At 37.6% G+C, this 23,958-nt stretch overlaps 1 protein-coding gene across 1 annotated transcript in view; it reads right to left on the minus strand.

Moving 5' to 3' along the window:
* Window positions 1-23,958, minus strand: part of MIPOL1 (mirror-image polydactyly 1) — a 186,560-nt gene that overhangs the window by 47,851 nt on the left and 114,751 nt on the right. The window contains exon 11 of the mRNA XM_033063229.1: window positions 3,807-3,901. Within this exon, the coding sequence (XP_032919120.1) occupies window positions 3,807-3,901 (95 nt within the window). The remainder of the gene's footprint in view (window positions 1-3,806; window positions 3,902-23,958) is intronic.

Genomic DNA, 23,958 nt, shown 5'->3' on the forward strand with positions numbered 1-23,958 from the left:
TCCCTGGAGCCAACAAAGAAAGGAATATTTTTTCTTTCCCAGGCTGTACAAGAGCAGCACCCTTGGTCTCTCTTTACATTGCAAATGCTATGGCTTCCTGACCGTACCAGTTGCCCTCTGTCAAAATTGCTCCAATTTATAGATGGCTTACTTTTACTGGGGACCCAAAACTGGATGCAGTATTCTAGATACCAAGAATCTTTCCTCTGGAGAAAATAAAAAGGGATTCTTTTCCCCCCTAAAAGTCTCCACTTGTTTCCCTCCTTTGGGCTTGCCTGCATGTATTCACTTCACACATAGAGATCTGGACCTAAGAATCTCTCCCCTGATGTTGTATGGTAAAATGATACTTTGCTTTTCCTGGATTATACTAATGTTAGTGAAAGTCAGATTGGTATTAAAATGGACATTTTAATGTTTTGTTTCACACATATGCATCCAAAATTGTTAATAGATGCACACAATCATTACTTTTGTGACCAAATTCTTAAAATGTTACTGTGTGCTAAGGCACAAGTACAAGTGATATAAGTATCACTTTTATGCTTTAATGTGAGCTTCTAGTTTTTTTTGTTTCCTCTGTTGTTGTTGTTGCATTTTTTGTTTTGTTTTATTTGTTTTTGTTTCCTTAAATTTGCTTCTTTCAAGTTAAAGGATGATGTAGTGTCCCGGTTCTGGCCAGGACAGGGTTAGTTTTTGCAGTAGCCAGGAAGGCGGCATGGCTACAACCCAGAGGATATTCCATATCATCTCATGACATTTTCCAGTTGGGGGAAAAAGGGAGTCTCTTCCAGGGAGAAGGGGTTCCTTCCCATTGGGATAGTGTGGCTGTGGTTGGATTGGGGTGAGAATTGTGCATGTGAATCACTCTTTCTCTTTTGTACACTTTTGTTATTAATATTGTAGCTGCTGCTGTTCATTTTCTTGTCATACTGCTGTTTCCAGTAAATTATTCTCATGTCAACTCCTGATCTTCACCTTTTGTGCCTCCAATTCTCTTTTCTGTCCTATTGCAGGGGAAGCAGGAGGGGGAAGAGGGGAATGAGTGAGCGGCATGTGGACTGGAGGGTCTCAGCGGGAGCACTGAACTGGGGAGTACCACTCCTAAACCATGACTCAGAAATCTCAGTTAAAAAATGGAGAAAAAGAACAAAGTAGGAGAAATGCTTTTTGTAAGGCCAGGGAATACCAAGGAGCAAAAGGAGAAGCCATCAAATGAGCCAAAATTCTTAAGCCTGGGTCATACTGGCTCAAGATAGGAAGTGTAAGAATCTGGCAAAGACATGAGAGAACAGCTGGTGAAGGGAATGTGCACCCAGCATTATCACATTGCAGCTTTACAGTTCAGATGAAGATTGGAGCATGTGTGGAAGCCTGTATTTTGCTCACTGGGGAATTCTAAAATCCAAAAAAGAGAAGAAACTCTGGGGAATGCAGTCTTGAACAGAACTCACTTAGATCAAAGCAGCAAACTTCCACCTTCAAAACAGACTGTCTAAAAACACTCTCAATGCTTATTCTAGACTACCATAGCATGGCAAGAACCATGAGGAAATAAAAAGACCCAGTAGACATCTGTACATGTGTCCCTTCCACATACAAAACAAAGTGCAAATTTTCATTCATTTTGGATGGCTTGGGAAATGCACTGTCTACCTTGTCATTCATAATTACTGTGGCCATTCCACTCTTGGCCTGGTACAGTCCCAAAAGCTTTATGCACGTGTCATATATTCTTTTCTGTCTCATTTGGCATGTGTTTGAAGTATTGCTGCACTGTTGGATGACATGGACTGTAGATGTTCACGTAACTTACAGGAAACTGTAACCAAAATGTTAAGAAGTTCATAAGAGTCTTCATAATGATGCAATTAATTTCTAATCAAGTCAAAAGATAGGCCTGAGACACCAAATGTAGCTGCTTACGCATTTACAGGAGTCCTTGTTGCCTTTTACAACTCTTGCAGGTTCAGCTCCAGGTGACCTCTGGCTTTTCAAGTATGCAGTGTTTTCATACAGAGAGACTCTGGGATCTCCATACTTAAAGATATTCAAAACCCCACTGGACATGGTCCTGGGCAACCAGGCTTCAGTGGCCCTGCTTGAGCAGAGGCTGGACAGGATGACTTCCAGAGGTCCCTGCCAACCTCAGTCAGTCACTCTGTGGGTCCACTTTGGAACACATCAGCCTCCAGAACTGTGAGGTAGGTAGAGATAAAATCTTCTACTTTAGATGTTATAACTTCTATAAATCAGCAGTGATACATGAGTTCTTGCCCCAGGGGATAATCAGGTGAGCATTTCCACACCTTATGGATAGATTTTGCAAATGCTGTCAGCCAACTTACAGTGAAATTTGACTGTTCAAATTAAGAGCCATAAGTTAATAATATGGTACATTCTAATGCTGATTCCTGCAAGTAATTATTGTTAATATTTCTGGGATTTAAAGCATTTATACAAAGAAAATGCTGCCTACTATACTCCTTAAAGATTGTATATTAGTGCAAACTTGATAGGCTATGCCACAAATATCACTCAAAAATCAGTGAAAATCTCCCACAATGCATATTAGATCAACACAAGCAAATTCTTAATTTTTGAAATATCAATTTAAAAAATTGCATCTCAGTTTTTAAATTATAAAAAAAAAACCCAAACATTTAAATTAGTATTAAGAGCACCATAATAAATTTTTTCTAGTTTGGTAAATCATACCATAATTTGTGCACACACTAAATGCTGACCAAATTCATTAAATGCAATAATCACAAATTGCTTGGGGTTTCTATTCACTATTAACAGGCTTTAAATAAATGCCTATGAGATTTAGGAACAAAAGTTGTTTTTAAAACTTCCCTCCAAGGTTTTAATAAACTTAATGAGAAGGGAAAACTTGAAAAACCTCTAGAAACCTGAGTATTTTTCACTTTGATTGCTGAAACACTGAAAACACACAGTTCTGCTATTGCAAATGCTTTTTAGACATGAATAACTAGTCCTCTTTATTTCCAATGAGTATAGTATTCACACTATATTTATTATTTACCTCTGTAGCCCACATCCCTCATCACAGACATTCAGCCTTCAGATTCACAATTTTCTGCTGTGTTGATGCCAATTCTCCTGCCTTTAACCTGCTGGCAGCTCTGTATCCCCTCTCACACAGGAGGTCAGGATGAAATGAGAGCTGTAACCCAACATCACTCCATAAAACAACCTAACTCCTTCACTGGACCACACAGAGCTTTTCCTTAGGGACTAAAACCTGCTGATTCACGCAAATGTTCAGTGCAGCCCACCTAAAATAATGAGAATGGGTATTTTTCTCATTCTACATACTGCTACAGAACATAGGGAATTAAAAGGCACATTTACTTGGATTGAAGAAGAAAACAGTCTTTTGGAATTACAGAATTTATTACTTTAAAATCTATACTGACTAAGGTTTGTGCAAGCAATCAGGGAAGAAACAAACATTTATGTAATCTGGTTCTTTTGTCCATGTTTTTTTTAGGTGACCACATTGACACAGCACCATTTTTTAAGTATGAAAATCAACCAACACCAACTTTTCACTTCCCTTAGAAGAAACTAGTACAAAATTCAGGCTATAAGAAAGGGACTCCTATTTCAAAGACATGGTTGGTGAGCAGTAAAGCAGAAATGCAGGCTTTGATTCATTGATGTATTCACATTTTTCCAACAAATACCTATTTGATAAGGCCATTTCCTCACTCACTCAGACATCGTACAGAAAATTTCCCCTATGAGTCACTCATTCATATTAGAATCAATCATTTTACCTGTAATAAACACGTAATGTTTGGATTTCTTCTTCTAGTTTTTTGCACTGTTGAAGAGCAGTTTCCTTTTCTTGTTGCAAAGCTGTCAATTCTGCCTGTGAAACAATAAACAAATGATAAACAATTTATTCAGAATGCCCATACTTTTTTGAGTACATATCAATGTGTGTAATAATTTCAACCATTATAACTGCACAGAGTTTAATAGAGTTATACTGTTATGTAACATAGTTTTGTGATTTAACCCCAGCAAGGAACGAAGTACCACACAGCTGCTTGGTCACTTCCCCTTCCTCCCACTGATGGACATGGTGAGGAGAATCAGGAAAGAAAAGAAAATCAAATTTTGATTGAGATAAGAACAGTTAAATAATTGAAACAAAGTAAAAAATAATAGTAATGATACTAATATGAGTAATTGTAATAAAAAGGAGTGGGACAGAGGGAGACAAATCCCAAGACAGACAAGGGATGCACAATACAACTGTTCACCACCTCTGACTAATGACAAGCCTGTCCCTGAGCTGTGACACACCCTTTCCTGGTAACTCCCCCCATTTTATATACTGGGTGTGATGTTCTATTACACAGAATGTCCCTTTGGCCACTTTGGTCAGTTGTCCTGACCATGCTCCTTCCCAGCGTTTTGTGTACCTCCCCACTGGCAGTGCAGGAAACACTGAAAGTCCTTGGCTTGGGGCAAGCACCACTTAGCAACATCTAAAACATCAGTCATCAACATCATTTGCATACTGAATCTAAAACAGAGCGCTGTACCCGCTACCAGGAAGAAAATGAACACTTACCCAGTCTGTTTAATTCTTATGAAATATTCTTCCTTTTTCTAGCATTGAATTTGTTTCTAGGGGGTGTTTTTTTGTTGTTATTTTTCCCCTAGCAGAATTATATTTTGAATGGCTTCTCCCATGTATATAGCAAGTTTTTTGAATACCTCAGGTTAGAACTACTCAGTTCAGCCAGGTGCTAATAAGCAAACATACTTCATATGATATATGTGTTGCTATACTGCATATACAGTATATAGAAAGTGAAGCAAGGCCCTTGGCCACGAACTACTGATACAGACTCTGGTCTGGACCTGGCCCCCTGGCTGCTAGGGGCAGCTCCCACGGTGGCAGCCCCCGGCTGCTGTTAGCAGCAGAAGAGCTGTGATACCCAGGACCTTGAGCAGTGGCAGGCAATAAATCAGAAGGGACTGCAGAGACGGCACACACCGGGATCTGGGTGCATTCTCACCCAGGATCTGGTTTATAGAAGGGTGAGGGAATCCCTGAGCAATCAGTCATCTCCCATCTGTGAGCCCCACCGGACACTCCCCCTCTTGTCCTTAGTTCTCACTCAAGGGAGTGTGACTCATGACAATAATGGAAATTGCAGCATGTGGCTTGTAAGTCAGGAAGGTAGCCAGCCCCAACAGGCCTTACACTTAAAGAGGAGGCAGTGAGAAATGAGTATTCATGCATATTTAATATTAGTCTATAGCTTAATCACCATTAATTTTAAAAGTCCAGTTTCAATAGCACTGCAGGACTGTCTTGAGGGCCCAGGTACCATATGAATTATTTTTAAATCAGCGGATGATTTATTGTTGTAACAACAAATAAGATCAGGCTTCCACAGCAATTCCTTGACACATGAGCCCGAGCATTGGGCTGTTTTCCAATGTTTTTAATTCATGGTGTAAGTTATTAATTGTACAAATTGTAGGGCCCTTAACCAAGAGGCACACGTGTGAGAAATGCCAACTGTGGATTCTGCCAACTCTTCAGGACAGTGTTGCGGAAAAATTTCTTGGTAAATTAAAGACCTGTTATATGAGCTACAAACCCATGAAGGGAAATGCACACAGTTCAGCAGCCTCTAAGTCTGCCAAACTCACTGTATAATCATGAACAACTCTGCCTGTATGCCTCAAAAACTCTCTCCTAAAACAGGGCTCCCACTTGCTTCTGTTTCCTGTTTGTCTCTAAAGACTGCAAGTCTTCAAGGCAGGTGTTTTACTGTTTACTGTCAACTCCCAGTCATCTATGGGCAATTCATTCTGCTGGTTGATTAATCATGTCCTGGATACTTGGTTGATTCCTGGCAAATTTTACTGAACTCTGCATTGCACAAATGCAGCTACACAAGCAGTCTCTGAACCGTGCTGCTTGGTGGGTCATGTTGCACCCAGGGTTTTGCACTGCCCAGGTACAGGACTCACTGCTGTAATTGCTCCTGTGAGACACATCCATAAAATTTTAACAGGAAGTTCCCTAGTGAATAAAAACTTTCTTACTATATGGGGGGGCGTTCCTTCAGCTTTAAAAGCAGAAAGCGTTAATGTTTAACGTCTGAGTGACAGTGGTTTTGAGCTTCTGATACTGAAAACAATGTACTGGATGCTGGCAAGCCCTAACTTCTGTCAGCAAGAGGTTAAAATCCTCTGCAGGTGAGCCTCTTGCCTCGTGTAGCTTGCTGCCTTGCAAGCAGAACTCACAGAACACAAGATGTTAGCCAAACCAAGCTATTTTCTGTAATTATACTGTTCTGTAGGTGAAACAACATTCTTAAAAATTGGAAAACACGCTTGAATCAAAGTAGGTGGTTTGTTCTAGAGGCCAGTAATTAACATCCTTGCCAATTTTCAGTGTACTGTGAAGTGTGATTGAAATGGTAGACTGGAAGGAAATGTTTGCAGCTGACACACCTACTCAGAGAGATTAACGGCTAGTCTCTTTGGAGAACTATCATAAAACATACACCTAATGTTCCACTTGCCTTTCAGGACAAGAGTCAGAGGCACTAGAGTTTTAAGACTATTATTTATGTCAGTTTTTCAGCAGAAAAAACTGCACTGATTTGACTGGCTTTGCATCTGGGTTTGTACCAATAAAAATAACAGCAGATTCAGGTTCTTTGGATTTTAAAAAACCCAACAAAACCAAAAGCTACAAAAAGTGAAGGGAAGGAAAACAGACATTTATTAGCCTCCTCAGTAACTTCTAGTGGAGTTGATACTAGGAAGCTTCATGAGACCAACAAAAATCCAAGCACAAGAGTCTCTGTGCACAGCATGCAGCCATGTGACAAAATGACCCATTGTTCACAGGCCTGAAAGGGTGGTAAACACAAATAAATCAGTCAAATATCCTCCCAAGGCAGAGATTTAACAATGCCCATCACAAGTTAAATTGCTAAATAAAATAATGGCATCTGCTCTACTATAAAGAATTTGGAAGACTCCTAAATATATATTGAAATCTATCCATAGTGTATATGGCAAAAATCCTGCATGAGCTCACCTCTAGTAATAACAATAGCTGTTTGAGAACTTTTTAACAAAATATTGTTCCTCTGGAAAATGTCAAGCTGGGGAAATCATAACTTTTCACAGAAATTGATTTGTTTTGATTAAATTGTTTTGGAAGGTAGTGTAAAGAAGGAGCAAGAAGAAGAGTTACACTCAGGTTCCTCTGGTGGTGGTTTCCCCTAAAAAGGTCACTTCAGAAGTGAGCTTGATTACCTTTAGATATAGGTGTCACTCTCAGCAAAGTTCCTGTTTAACCCTGAAAGAGTATTCTGATCACTTAGGTACTGTGAAAAAATATTTCTGAAGATTTGTTTTGTCCAGAAGTTCCTACATTTTCATATTTGGTTTAATGTGGATAGATCCTTTCCCATTCTCTGTCCCCCTATCCACCTTCCTGCAAAGGAGAATTCTTGTTTCTTTACTTTCCCATTTTGCATTTTAGCAATTATTTGGTGAAAATTTAAATTTTCCAATTAAATATAAAATCTAACTGCTACCTATCAAACTTAAAATACCTGATCTCAACTACAAAATAAAATCTCAGTACTGATCTTTCTACTGTTGCTTTTGCTTCAAAACATTTAAAGGAACAATGTTATGTGTTTTCTTTCCACAAAGTTTGGAAAAATACAAGACTTAAGCAAAACTAGTTTTATCTTTTCCTAATTACTCTAGGGGAAACATGAGCACCCTCAACTGTAATCCAAAGTTATAGATGCAAGAACACACAGCTGTCAGGTTCTCTTTGGAACTGTACCTTTGTGTGAGAGATGGCTTTTGTAAGACTTCTCAATACCCAATAGAAGGGAAAAAAATTCAATTAACTTGACCAATAAAGTTTTATAGTTTTATTTTAGTTATTTATTTTCTCATGCATTTATAGAGAGCACATATATTCTTATAAATATATATATATATTTATACTATGCATTTATTTTTACTTTCTGAGATAGGCTAAACAAAAAACCTTTTCTGTTACCTCCCACTAAGCAGGGTCTTCATTACCATGATCAATTCAAACACATCTCCCCTTAGTACTCTGTACTAACGCCAGTGGAAACCTCTTACCTGACACATTCTTGCATTCTTTTTGCTCACAGTCACCCTCCAGCCTGTTCTCCTGCACACTTTTTACCCAGTTGACAGTGGAAACTCTTATTCATCTTGAAAAGATAATACCTTACACTTGGCACCAAAATTCCACTCCACTGCTTTTGTTTTTCCAGTACTTGAGGTCATCCCAATCTTTCTGCAAGACAGCTAGAACCTACTTTGTATTTATAATATCTCCATGTCTTATTAAAAACAACTCTCAGCTCTGTATCACCGAGCAATTTTGCTGGTACACTGCTGCTCTTCATGCCAAAGATTCTCAATGACAGCATTAAGGAAAACTGGTTCAGCACCAACTGGTAAGAAATTGGAGAGAAATTCCACTAGTGAAATCCTTGGACCTTAACATTTCTTCCTTCAAAGCTGTTTGCTTCTGCCTTTCTGCTAACTAGTTCCTTATTGCCTTTGACTAATCCCTCATCTCCTTCATGGGTACATGACATTTTGCAGACAGACGTGAGCTAAACGTGCCCATTCTTCCAAACAAGAGACGCTGGGTGAACCCAGCTAACAGCAAGCAGCATTTCCCACATTAAGCTTGTGCCTGCTTGTAAAATAACAATATACACATTCCCCACTGTAATTAATAATTTTCCATATGGCACAACCTATAAGCTTATGTGTCAGGTTATATTAAAAAAGTTTCCTTGTCTAAATAACCATTTATCATATCAAAGAAGAATTTCTTGCATGATCATTCTCGTGTGAAAACTGTACTTCAATTCGCTCTTGATGGATCCACGCTTTAAAAACATTTTTCTTCTAAATTTACTCTGAAGCCTCACAATAAAGACTAATTGGTCTCCAAATATCAAAAACAAATTTTTTGCCCTTCTAAATATAGATGCTGGCTCTTCTAATTCCCTGTCATATTATACTGCACATGACCTCATAAGATTTATTAAAGAACTTTACTATCATTCCTGGAATTTCAGGTACCAGTTCTTTCAGAACTGGGGATGGAAACCATCCATTAAGCCAATGCAAGTACAATAATCTATTGAACAACTAGCACGTTTGCATACATTCACTTTTCTTAACCCTTGTCCTCACAGCTGGCATCTTCATTGCCCAATGCAGAGAAAAACAAAAATTAAAACCACATGCTTTCAGACATAATTCAGAATTACCCCTGAACTCCATGGCATATTTCCTCTTTCCTTGTTCTCATTTCATTGTTCCACTATCGTTTGTTTCAATTTCTTTTCCAAGGGCAAATTTAGCTTAACCTCAGGCAATTTTTGTTTGTCTCTAGATCTCCTGTTTTCTAAGACCTAACTTCCTTGCTTAATAAGTGCCTTTCTTGTGGACAACTTACTTGCACTTTATTTGTATGGAAATTATAACCTACCATTACAGTGGGAACCAGTACAATTTCCCTTGGCTTGACTGAGATACATGTGAATGCATAAGTATGCCTTCACTCAGGAATAGTCATCACCAACATCTTGCTTTCTACTGACACAGGACATTCCTGTGGATTAGAAGAAGGTTAGGTGAGAAATCTGAGGAGTCTCCAAGTTAATTTCTACAATTTATGGTCTCAGTAACTTACATTTGGTAGAATCGCAAAGGGGAAAAGGGGAAAAATGGCACGAAGATGTCTTTCTGCCCTAGGTCCTACGTTATCTGGAGTATCAAATGGGATCTAATCTCAAACAGACAACAGAAAATTGCTCCCATTTCGTGTGAGGAAGAATAATGTTTCTGCTGATATAACCAGGCTGGTTGGATAGGAAGAGCTCAGGTGTCTTCTCAGGGCAGCAGGAGATTGGGAAGAATAAAGGTTTCTTTCATTATGAATTAGAATGAACATGCAACAAAACCCCAAATCTGGAAAAAAACATTTAAACAACTGAAGAAATATTTTAATCTTACACTATTTTTAATGCTTTCACATTTTACACACTATGTCAGTAAGAGAAATACATACTGCCTGATAGATACTGCCTGATACATACCTGCCAGGTCATGTTGTGACACATATGAGATCCAACTTCTAACCGTTCTGTTATTTTTACATTAGCAGCTGCTACTTAGTGCAGATTACAACAGCTCATCTTATTTTCTGTATCAAAGTGTCAACATATCAAACTGTTCCACCAACAATAGGAGTAGGTGACGCTTTGATCTAGAAAAGAATATAAGCACTTGTCTCATTAATTAGGGGATCAGAGGTTTTCAGGGTCAAGAAAAAGACTCCAGCTAACATGAGAGGACTGAAAATGGCTAGCACTCTAATAACACACTCAGCAATCTCTCTTTTTTTTTTTTTTTTTTAATCACAGTGTTGAAGTGTCAAATTGTTCCATTACAATAGCAAAGAGGACACATTGACCTAGAAAATTAGATAAAATGTTTCAAATTGCATTTAAGTATCATCCGGCCTCGATGATTTTAAAACTTAAAAGGTAAAATTAGAACTTAATATAGTAGTTGTTAAAAAATATTGACACATCATGAAATACATAATTAGCAATAATAAGTCCAAATGTAAAATGTAAAAAATTAATGTTTTATTTTTGAAGTTTGAAATGTAGGTTTCAATATTCACCAAATAAAACTTCTGAGAGATAAGTTGAGCTGGAAACATTTGAAATAGTAATTGAAATTATTAGAAATTCATGCAAAGTTGTTTCTTAAAACACAATTTTCTAACAGAAATAGTTTTTCTATACCTGCCTTAACTTGGAGTAAATGAGCCAATTTATTACTGATCCCTGATGAATCTGCACTGTGGAGGATCAGTAGAGCTAGAAAAACAAAATGAAGAACCAGCTGAGGGTTATTTGCGTGTGCGAATTTCAGGGTAAGGGTGGCAATTGTGGGAGCTCTAACAGCCCTCACCAGCCCTCTGCCACAACCACACCCGGGTTGACAAACCCTTTGGGCACAAAGGAAAGGTATCTCAACAGCAAACATGACCTTTATGAGTTTGCACCAGGATGAAACAATTAATCATGATATTTTACTCTACAGTCTAATACTACTGTTGGTCCAAATAAGTATCTGTAATTAGACTTCTTTTTCTGTTTTTTTTTAATAAGAAGTATTATCTCACTGCATTGTGAAGACACACTGGTTTAGATGGAAGTATTTCTGAGGAACATCAGACAGGATTTCTGACAGAAAAGAGAACTCCTCCCCAGCCATGTGATTAGGTTATTTGTTTTGAATGCAGAAACCTAATGCTGAGTCCCAGCTTTTGCATTAACCCACTCTGGGCAGCCTGGTAGACTCCTCCCAATGAGAATGATTCCCTGCTCCAAAGTCACGTGAATTATCCATGTTTCTGGGGACTACATTGCCTGTCTTCCCTCTCCATGACTGACAAAAATATTTTTTTATTAAATGGCCAGGTATGTGAAAAAGAGATACAAACAGGGATAGATGAGCTCCAGAATTCAGCCATCAAAATGTCTGAACGTGCCAAATAAGGGCCTTCACATACATAGTGTGAGAGCATCAACACTGCCTTTTTAACCTGTATAAGTTTAATTTATCTTACAAAGAATATATTTATGTTTTCTCTTATTGGAATTAAAAAGTTTAACCCTGTAATCTTCCTTTTTGGCAAAAATGGAATTGCCATTTTCAAGAAGTGCTGTGCTTCACATCTGTCTTACGTTACCTTCCTCAACTCAGCCTTTATACTATCCTTAATTTAATATTTTTTAAGGAGTTTTTCAGAAGACTTGTAAAAGATGTTACTATCTGACTGACATTCAGACTCACAACAAATTCACCAGTGAAAATATATTATCATATCAGATGAACATTGCTTGCACTATTCATTTCTAAGAGATCCTGTAGTGACTGGGATGCCAGCAATAGGCCACAACAAATACTACACAGATTGTGCAACTACAGAAAAAAAAATTTAAAAATCACCAAATAGCATTTTAGTGCTCTGAGAAAGAAAATGAAAGAATACAATTGCAATTTTGCTGAGACTAGGTACATACCTGGTTAATTTTATTACAATAAGAGCAAACAATATCCTGAGATGTGGTGCCTTTTTCTTGTGCTAGGTGGTCACACCACATTGGGAAGAAGCTCACTGTACCAGCAGTATTTAACAACCAGTTTGCTCTTTTACAAGCACATATTACAGGCAGATTTGCACAGGGAAGTAGGCCCATCCCTGGAGGTGTTCAGGGCCAGGCTGGATGGAGCTCTGAGTAACCTGGTCTAATGAAAGGTGTCTCTGCTCATAGCAGATGGATTGGAATTAGATGACCTTTAAGTCCCTTCCAACCTATGGTTCTGTAATTCATCAATTATCACATTATGCAAGTATCTATTTGAAATGCTCATGATAAATTTCAGGAAGAATTAAGAATTTGCTCATTTAACCTTAGCTATGATGAGACAAAGTTTCTTCATCATTTGCCGTATTATTCTATATTCTATTTGCTGTATATATGCTATACTTCTTCCAAGCAATATACTGATATACCGAAAATTGCAGGAAAAATTATCTATTCAAAGGACAATCTAAGGCATGTGATAAGAGTGTGAGACTAATACTTGGAACCATTTTATTTTAAAGAATGATTTAGGGAGTGAAGACAATTCATTTGTCTTGTGAGGTTGACATGATACTGCAATTGACTTCCCAGGGTCAAGATTTAATTTATGGTTTCCATTCATTTGCATACATAGGCAAAACCCCCGGAGATACCATCATACATGCCCATTGTACATATGGATAACTGCCTAATGATACTTCAAGTCTTGTTTTAGGCAAGATATAAGCATAGTGGATGACAAAAAGTCCCCTGAAAACTTCTGAGAATGACAGCTCCAAAATACACACCTATAGCTGGACTGGGCTTTGCACATAAGTAGCGCCACGTGCAGAGATGCTGACCTTTTAGTAGGAGGGATTTTATTAAGAACACAAGCTGGGGGTGCTTTAAAGAGCAAATAGATATACATATACTCCCTATACAGGTAGGCAGATACTTGCCTCACTACTGAATCACAATGTACACTATGAAAAGAAAACAAAAAAAACATATCAAGAATACTTTGTTTTAATAGAGAAAGAAAAACCCATTCACAACAGCAATTTCTGTGCAGTAGCCACAGCTTTACAATCTATATGAAAATAACACATATTAATTAATTTCTTTACTTCTCAGATTAAATACTATTTACAGCTGTGGACTTGTGGAAAGGAAATATTAATTCAGGATTGGTCTTGGTGACATCACATACTTTTTTTCTCATCTAAAAATCAATTTAGAAAATGCAAATTCAAATTAACAATGGAAAAATATCAGAAATACAGAGAAACTTGTGTTATTTGAAGGTAAAATAAAGGATATTGTTTTGGGCATGGTGTAACCATGTACCTCTTCATGATTCCATAGGAAACTGCACTGGAAAACAGATACACCCCTTTAAGATATATCAGGTTACCAAATATAAGCTTAACACAAAGGACAAAAACCCTCTCTGATTTACTTTAATAATAGGCATGTTTCCCTCAATCCTCAGAGGCCTGACTTCATACTATGGAGACGATTGCACTATACATGAAACTTTACTGGCAATCTTCTTAGGGGAAATCAAGAAGAAAACAACTGTGTAAGCTGAAGCAAGCTGAAGAAACCTTCCAGGTGGAGTCCTACTGGCAGGTTACTCTGGGAAAGCTTCAAATGTCAGCACCCACGATAAACCCATTGTCCACAAAAATTACTTTGGCCACCTATGATTTCAAGTCAGTATCTGCCACAAACAGCAAATTGTCAGCACAGGATCCAAAAGGTAATGTCATGTTGTCTCAGAAGCTTTGTGGTAACAAAGACCCTATTCAATAAAAACAACTTTACCCTCAGCCCCAAAAGTGTCTTATCCAGTTTGGGGCGGAACTGAATTGGCAGAATAACAGAAGAAAGTTCGTATTACAGCCAGTCATATTTTATCTGTGCAGCAGCCAGAAACTGTGTGCTCTCAGGGCTCTCCACCTGGCACATTTTTGAGGCCCCACTAACAGACCCCAAACTAACCACAGCACTCAATTCTCTATTGCTAAAAAGAGCAGACCAGAAACTGTGTTCCAACCTTGAGATCTACTGGCATGACCTGACTCATGTTAAAAAAGAGTAAGAAGTTCTCTTCCATTCACCTCTAAAAGGGAGAGCTGCTTACACCAGACTGTCAAAGGGCCGTAGGCCCTAGCACACAGTGTGGTTCAAAAGCATCATCTGGGAGAGTGGGTTAAAACCATGCCAGGGAACTCTCTAAAAGAACATGAATGGTTGCATGTCATTGTGCAAGTCCATGTCCTGATCCTATTTTTGTTACTAGTCCAGGTACAGACAACTGTTCTTGTCAACTAATAAGGGCTTAATAAACTTGATTAAGGTTGTTAAATCTCACTTTCTCTCATTCCCAGTAGGTTGGTGAGGCACCCAACTGTTAAACAGGTGTCACCCAAGTCTCCATTTCAATGATGCAGGAGTGACTCTTTCTCAGGCAAATCTTTCTAACCTTTCTTCATCAATCTGCTGCAGACTCCTCCTTATAAGTAAAGTCATTGGCTTTGACCAGCCATTGAAGATGTCATTTCATTGTTCCCTGAACCACTCCCTGAATCTTAGTTTCTCCACAATCTTACAGCAATATTTTCTACCCAAGTAGAACTCAGAGGAAGGATTTAAAATTAAAGCAAGTAAAGCAAATAGAGGTGTTTGTGAGAACATACATTTAAGTCTTTATAGGAAACATTTTTCTGATGGAAATAATACAGGAGAAAATTCAATAGAGGGCACTTTCCTATCAAATCAGCAGGTGATGGATCCCCATGGCTTGTTATGGATGTTATTTTGTTGGAGGAGATCTGTTGGTATAGGTGAGTTACTTCCACTAAGGACTCAAAAGTATGTTCTGATACTAAGGATTTCTGCTCCTTTATGTTAAAAAAATCTATTTACAAAAATTTTTATGAGGTAATCATATTACCTTCTAGTGCATATCTATTCAGTTAGATTCTAATAGATCTTTGCATTGGGCAAAACATTATTTCCAGTTCCTGTGTATGTTTTGGTGCTTAGTTGCCTAAATTTCTGTTGAAACTCAGACTCAACTACATTTCAACTGGGGAAAAAAGTAATATTGTAATCTTTGGAGTAAGGGAAGTGAATGAGAAAAGGGATACGTTACCCATGATTATTTTTTTTAAAGTTGTTGACTTTTTAAATAAAATAACATAATCCACTGAAAAGATAAACATTTTTCTCAACTATCAAATCTTCCAGGAATTTTCCACAGTTTACTGTAATACAAAAGGTTTATGTCTTCTTATTTGTTCAACACTAAAGAAATAATATTGATTAACAAAGATTGTTATATAGAAAAAAATCTTCCTGATAATCCCTGAAAGTAAACACTTATGTATTACTATCTTAAAATTTTAGCCAATGCTTTTGTTTTTATTCATTTAAAGTATATATTCTACTTTTCCACTGCACCTATTAGACATTTCTCAACTTGAACACCTGTAGAACTAAACTTGTCTTGCCAGAATATTTTAAATTATGCAATCTGTATTCTGTCAATGGCAAGCACTTGAGTAGAATTTCTTTTATACCTTTCAACATACCCAGAAGACAATTAAGAACTCTGAGTACAGAAATATTTGCCAACTGAAATGTTAGTAAGGCAAGTTTAATCAAGTGATCTTGACTAACTTTTACCAAAGAATCACAATTTTCATAATCAGTTTATCACTTCAAAATACTACTTTAAATGCTATTTCTTAGAAATTTTTATTGACTCAAGTCTTTCACACAATCTGTAATACATGCCTGACTTGCATAATACTTCAGCCATAGATCCATTAATGCTTGAATACTTTCTTTTCATGGGTAGCACAATGAATGCCAAATTTGCCTCCAGCTTTTAAGAAAATTTGGTTTTGCAGGGAAAATCCTGACCCATTGAAGCCAACAGAAGTTCACTGTTGACTTCAATGGGATTAACATTTCCCTGTATTTGTATACATGCATTCTCTACTTAGTGATGAGTATTTCAATTACATGTGTGCTGTGCCCAAGGATAAGTCTAATTAAGAGAAACGTCTTTGAATTAGTGTTTGATGACTGATACTATAAACGTAGATATTTAGACAACCATTGTGCAGAACCCTCTACAATTCTGTAGCAATAAAATGGTGAGATATTTCTGCGTGCAAGGTGCCACCTGGCATTTACTTTTCAATTAACCAATATACGTGGGTCTCATCAGAGAAAAGAAAACACTCTACAAAAAATTTTGCAAAGCATCTGAAGAGCAGTAAAAAAATTCTGAAATAACCACCACTTTCAGAATGATGACACATTTTTGGGGAAGGGGTGCAGAGATATTAAACTCATCCACACACAGGGAAGCCCATTACTTTCTTTTGGAAGCTGCTGGATAAGCATAAGCATAAGCATAAGCATACTGTAGTTGATTATCTCCGTTATATGAGACTCCACAAAATGCTTTTGATCCATTTTATCTTGCAACTTAGCAAAGAAATGTTGCAATAAGAAACAGCACCAGAGATCTGAAAAACCTAAGCTCTGGATTACCATATTGTGCTGTCCTGCCATTCAGTGTGTCAGACAAAGGCAGTGGTGTTCAAAGTAGAAAAAGAAAAAAAGACACTGGTCACAGAAAGTGCCGAGAACAAAGTAAATAATATTCCTCCACATCCCTACTCTTTCATAGATCTGTTGTTAAAAGAGTTGCAGCAATTAGGCTTTTGTTAATTACCAGCTGTTGAAACAGATGTGTTGACTGTCCTTATTAGCCAACAGCTGGGACAGGAGAACAATTGATGCTCTCTAAAATCAACAGCCAGCTGCTTTGCAGTAATTATCTCCTATGGATAATACAGGTGATAAAAGCAGCAAAAAGGTTATGAGTTTCAATAACCAACGTACTGTTATTGAATATTACTGGAATATATGGTTAATTTTAGAAAATGAGTGGAACAGTAAATTGCTATGTCTGCTTCCATCAAGGTCATGTAATATGCAAATACTAGGGGAAATATAACCAGAAAAAAACTCATAAACACCACAATTTTTCTAGATTTTTAAGTCTCTTACTTATTTTTAATGTCTTGCTGATTAAGAAATGCATTCTCTTTCAGGTGACTATAACTAGATGTCAGTCATTGTTCACTCAGTTTCCTATATGCCTCTCTTTACATTCAATTTTACCATAAATGTCTTTGGAATGTGCAGACGGCTACTCCTACCTGTTGGGAAATATTATTATACAATATGTAATAAAGAAATGATTAAAGAGGGGGGCCATCCCTCTAGAGAGTTAGATTCTAGTCTCAGGCACGTAATCAAATCCTAAGGAAATTCACTTCACTTCTTGGAATTAAGTTTCCCTAGCACTAAAATGGGGAACTATGTTTATCTTAATTGATCACTTTATGATTGATGACTTTAACATACTATTTAAGTACAAAGTAATGCCTGCATAAAACAATACTGTAAGAGTAAAAAAACTCGCATGCTTTTCTCGTAGTGCTATATGTCAAAGGTTATAAAATGAATAGTTCTTTAAAAAGCCCAGGCCTGGGAGACATAGGGTAAGTTCCAATACCTAAATGGATATAATATCTAAATGGAATATACTAACATAGGTAGTCAGATAGTTTATATTTACTTTTTCTCCTGCTTTGATTTATATTTTCTCATCTTGATACCCTATTAAATGCATTCAAAAAAAAGCAAAGCAGAGATTTTAAACCATTTCTATTAGCCGCTCAGTTCATCTCAAACCAACAAAAGATATGTCTACAAGAACCTACAACCATGTCTATTCACTAATTAGTCTGTACTTAAAGACACTGCCTTACTGAAAGCAGGGATTAAGGCTGGTTGAATACTCTGCCTTTCATAGACCTCCCTTATGTCTCTGTTGGGTCATCATAAGCAGCTTGTTCTCTGAGCTTTAAGTAAGGAAGCTTGAAAATCAGTTCTGGGCTCATCAGTAGGCACTGGGGCAATTAACAGGAACCACCAAGATTTTAAGGGACACAGGAAAAAATTAACTAGCCAGATTTTTTAGTAAAAGGGATGAGTAAAAAACACATCATACTCTCCTGGTAGCTGCATTTTAAGAAACATACACTGCAGTCTAAGAAACAGCTTGCACTCTTATTTTGAGATAAAGCAAAGCAATGTACTTCTCTGCTCCCACTTCAGACTAAAAAGAAAAGAACATGTCATTATACCAAGAAAATTGACATGGGTCCTTCAACACACGTACTTCCATCTATTATCAGGAATCCACAGCACACTATCAAATAAACAGAAAAACTGAGTCTAGTTTTCAGGTTTCTACTTTTGGAAGAATGATAAAACTAATGAGAAAAGAAAAGGAGAAGAAATTATTTTAAGCAATGGCTTTTCATTTGCTTTTCATTCTCTCATTTCTCTATCTGCTTCTCTCTACTTTTGCAGTGCTTTGAAGCCATTGCACTAGGTTTTCCCCTAGAAGGCAAAATCTGGCTCTTTGCCTTTTGTTTGTCATCCATGAATGAGTTGGTGGGGGGGGACTGGGGACAGAGGAAAGTTTTGGTCTCACTCTGCTCACTCTGGTCTACCAATGCAGTTTTAGACTGGACCAACGAGGATAATTTGAGCAATGACAGAGTTCCTCCGCCTTACGGAGAGGTCTGAAGAAAGGTTTCTATCCAATGTGGACAGATAATTCAGGACAGCATTAGGAAATTGTGCAGAGCTGCTGTTCTGCATGGATTTCCATGGCAGAAACTACCACAAAGAAAGCAAGAAGTTGAAGCCTTACAGATGAAAGTGATGGTGAACATTGTTTCATTCACATCCTGTAGGAAATTTTCAACCTGCATGTACTCAGCAAGGGCCTCTGCTGCCTAAATGCTCCAGCTGAGATGGCCATTCAGGCCTCTGCAGTGGTCACAGTTGGAAGTATATCTCTGCAGGATTATCCACCAGCCCCTACTCTGAGAGCAGAAAAGCACCTGAGGGCGTGTACTGTGTGGCCACTGGCATGCTGACAGGGAGCTGAAAGCACCTGGACTTTGGTCCCGTGTCCTGCACCACTCACAGCCTGGTAACACACAGTTTTGACTCACCACCTAACTACAGCAACACTTCCCAGCTGAAAAACAGACCTAAAGATCTGAATTAACACATGAATCGAACACATTCTGTCTGCTGAGCCATTGTGAACCTCCCCTGCACCAGGGCCACAGAAAATCCGTCCCAGTGAACTGAATCCAATATATTTCAATTTCTTGGTATCTACCTTGCTAACAACACCTACCATACATAACCATGAGCCAATGCACAACGTGTTTTTCTTTGTCTTTTGTTTTCAAATAAAACATCTAGAGACAGACAGGCCAGTTCCCCGAGAATGTAAAGCTGAAGACTGCTGGCCAAATAAAAACTTTTCTGATATCTCATAAAATCTTTGTAAATGTGACAATCAAGCCCTCAAGAAAATTCACCTGGCAACAGTGCATTGAAACAAAGTTACTGCAGCAACAAGTAACGTCACAGTGTTAATAATTGACATGGAAAGAATGAAAAGGTGAGTAAGGGATAAAGAGGACAAAGGAGAGATTTCAGTATAAACTTCTGCTGGTAAGTAATCAATCAAAATTAGGATTGAAAGAGTGGTATGAATGTTATATTGAAAACTGGAGCGAGTTTGATATCTTGGACTGCTGAATGGGGCTTGTAAAACTCCATTTTCTGCAGCCTGATTTGCAAAATTTGACAAACAAATCCCCTGCTGATTTGAATCTACTTTCATTCAATTCTCTCCAGAAACTAAAGCAAACGCAGGAACAGTGCCTTCTCATGTTTGCTGTATGCAGGAAAAGAGTCATGCAATGCCTGGCTCTGCAGGTTAAGGCACGAATTAGCAACACAGTGGTAATGAATGAGTTTCTCAATTTACATAATCTAACAAAAAACCACTCCCCTTGGAGGGAGGAACTACATCCTAGAGACACTGGTTAGAAGAAATGTTCTGAGGATTGAATTATCAATATCCACCACAACTACTGTCAGAGGTCAAAGCAGCAAGAAAAAGTGTTGAGACTGCAAGTTAAAGTCAAGTACTAAGAAATCAAGATTTATTTCCTCAAATCACATTTTTTCTGTATTCCATAATGAAGTCCATAATGACCAAATTTGGATTTTTATATTAAAGCCTGTAACTTATCACAGTTTCATTTATACCGATATTACTTATCCCTTTGGCCCAGAATCCTGGCAGCTGGTAAAATTTAACTGTTTTCTACAAAAGATATATCCTAAATTTGAATGCCAGAGTTAACAAAATTAATAACTCATTCAGTAAAACAAAATAGTTCAAAAGAGTGGACTCACAAAATTAAGGAGTTTGCAAGTTCAGGCCCAAAAGCTACTGTTTTTCAGTGAAGTTGGTGGCCAGTCTCTGCTCATGATCTGTGACGATACACTGAAGTCCCACCATTTCTCAAAGATGGAAATCCAGCTGTGCTCCACTTCTTGAGGTGAAAGAAAGCGCGAATGCACACCAGCTCTTAGCGACATATCAGTAGTGCCCAATGAAGATGCCATCAATATGACTTTTTAATTTGTTTTTCTGTTTGTTTTTTGTTCCTAGGGGTTGGTTTTTAAATTTTTTTTAAAATAAAAATCTTCTAGCAAAGAGTTAGTGATACCTTATGAAATGGAAACAATTAAAGATGAACTGCAACTGTCAAAATTATGTCACAGGAGTCTTTGCAGTTCACTGGACTTAATTACTTAGAGTCCAAAGCTGCTTCCATTGACGTCAACACAAGTTGTCAGAGTAGGGGCAAGGGGTTTCTTTCGAGTCTAGTCACTAATAAGCTGTTACTGTTGGCAAGAATTAATAAACTTCTTCTTTCCTACAAAGATTAATTAATTTTTCAGGCTTCAAGAAAATGATACTTCTACAGTCAAAAAAGCATTATTTAATACTTGGGCTGTCTGCTGAGGCCACACAGTATGACACAAATTTAAAATACAACATATTATAAAACTTAGCTTTCTTTTTTAATTTACTGCACTGTGGTATTCCGAAAAATTCTGAGAACTTTATCCAACATCAGGTGGTATATAACCCTCCACAAGAAGTCTTAACATCAACCAAATGGCACTTTGCAGTTTCTCTGGAAACAAGCTGTTTTATATAAAACAAAGTTGGTATCTCTCTTAGATAAACTGCTAGGACAGAGTCTGTAATCAACAATGCCTTTTTAACCCTAGGCAACTACTCTATTTACAGGGTTACTAGCTAAACTCTTTCCTTGTCCTACGCTCTTAAAATTTTTTTATTTTATAGATATATATATTTTAAGGATCTTTTGTAACCCTCCTTATACTATATTCTGGAGAATTATGATCAGGGATAATTGCTGCCTAGTAGCTATAAATATAATTGTTATTGCAATTATAGCATTTAGGTTGAAATACTTATGCTACAAAGTATTTCAACCTAACGCTGGTATAATACAATATAATACAGTAATTTAACCATTTAAAAACATTTTTCCTCCAGTATAATTGTAACAAACACATTTTGCAGTTGTTAGACCACAGGAAGAAACACTTCTAAGGAACAAAGATTAAATCAAGAATATTTATCAAGAAAAGTTTCCTACACTGACACGCATTTTAGGAATTCAATTTTATGAAAAACACTTTGCTAAGAAAGTAAGTAATGGCTAAATGTTTTTACAAACTAGAAATGGAAGGACAAGACCAGGGAACCTGTCTCAAGGCTAGCCTCATATCCTAAAATGAATATAAAAAAGTAGATATCATTAGCAACTGATAGGACAAATAGAAGGACAAGAAGAAACATATCCCTCGATTTCCAGGGAATATATCTTTATTTTGTTTCATTATAAAGAATAAAGGACAAAGCCGTGTGACCTCTCACTGTCAATGCCTTACCAAGCTCCTGACAGAAACCCATTCAATACCTGCACCTTAAGCAGCTCTGGTCTCGTTTGAAGTGGAAGGAGCTACTGTGCACCAACCAGAGTCACCTCCTATCACTGCTGCATCTACAACACACAACCTCTCCTCAGTAACAGAGGAGACATTAAACAAAATTAAAACATGATCCAAACTGAGCAGCTCAATTCAAATGCTATGTTAACACAGCTAAGGACTGATTTCAGATTTCCTTAAAACTATTATAAGTAGAAAAGACACAAAGTATTATGTAAAGCTAGATCTTAATACTGGGTTATATATGGCCACACACATCTGAACACAACTGTGAGTGCACCTTTCAACAGAGATCTATGTTTATAATTTACACACAAATATTACACACAGAGAAATTGTGCCGTTTATCTTCCCTTCCTTCAGACACCTGAAGCGAGATGGCACTTCCAAAAATCATTTCACCTATCATCTGCATTTATCTTAAGAAAGGACAAACTGCCTTGTGGTGATACATCCCCCTCTTTATATTGGCTACAAATGGATCCCTGACAAGTGGCAGCTAAAGCTGCACGAGCAAACCCCTTACTTGGCAGAGCATTAATAAGCCCATGAAGTCAAGTACAGAGATATTAGGAAATGCCAGAGGTAAGGCTACCAGGACATACACATCATGATGCTACTTTTAACTGCATGGTCATTTTTTTGCAGACATCTGTTTAATTGTTGCATGGGGTGGACTTATACCTTGGCATAACTCATCACTGCCCAGTAAAAGAGCCGGTAACTTGTTTATTCCTGTTTTTTTTTTTTTTTTGTTGTTGCAGCCAATGGGATGAGACTGCAGTAAGAGAGCAAATATACTTCATATTTAATATAGCTGAATGCTGCTCAGTAGTTGTGGAATGTATCTATCCTTTGGTGACAGCATCTTAGCATGAATTTACTGAAAGTTTTCCGAGGGATTGATAGTATGTTACCCATTTTCTGACTGTGCAAGATAAATCCCTTGTTCTAATCTGCCAAAATACCCTGCATTCACAGCTGCAACTGGAGTGAATGGGAAATGGAACATAAATGATATATAAGGCCTTCATAGCAGAACTTAGATGAAATTTCTGAAAGCTTTTACCGCACTGAAAACAACTTAGAGGAAAATTAAAATGTAATTTGCTATCCACAGTTATCACAAGTGAGAAATTTTATTTCCAGCATTTTCTGCCAGTCATCCATAACTGAAAAACCAGGCAGACTTCAATCCGTGAAACAGCACATCAGTGAAAGAAGGGACTGTATGAACAGGGCCGACTACACCACACAAGTAGGAGGCTAATCTTCTCAGTTGGAAACTAGCTGGAGCAGCCAGGATATTAAATCAGCAACACAAGGGGAGATTATTTGGAAGGCAAATGAGGTACATGCTCAAATTCAGCACCTAACGAGCAAGTTGAACCAATGTGGCAAAGAATATAATGAAAAGAATCTCGTCAATTGTTTATGCTTTGATCCTAGGAATCTGGGTAAGCAGCGAGAGGAAACTCTCAGTGATGGTAATAAATTTTATATAACCAATATTACTAAAATCTGGTGGGCAACCGGCATGTTAAAGTCCCTGATTAATAGGGAGAATAAGAGAGGCAGAATGGAAACAGGATGCCTGAACACAGCCCTCCCCCACCATGCCATTATTCCTTTTAGAATGATCAGTAACACAGGACCACAGCTCTTGAACACGTAGAGGTCAATATGC

Source organism: Catharus ustulatus, chromosome 6, assembly GCF_009819885.2.
Source record: "Catharus ustulatus isolate bCatUst1 chromosome 6, bCatUst1.pri.v2, whole genome shotgun sequence".
Lineage (NCBI taxonomy): Eukaryota > Metazoa > Chordata > Aves > Passeriformes > Turdidae > Catharus > Catharus ustulatus.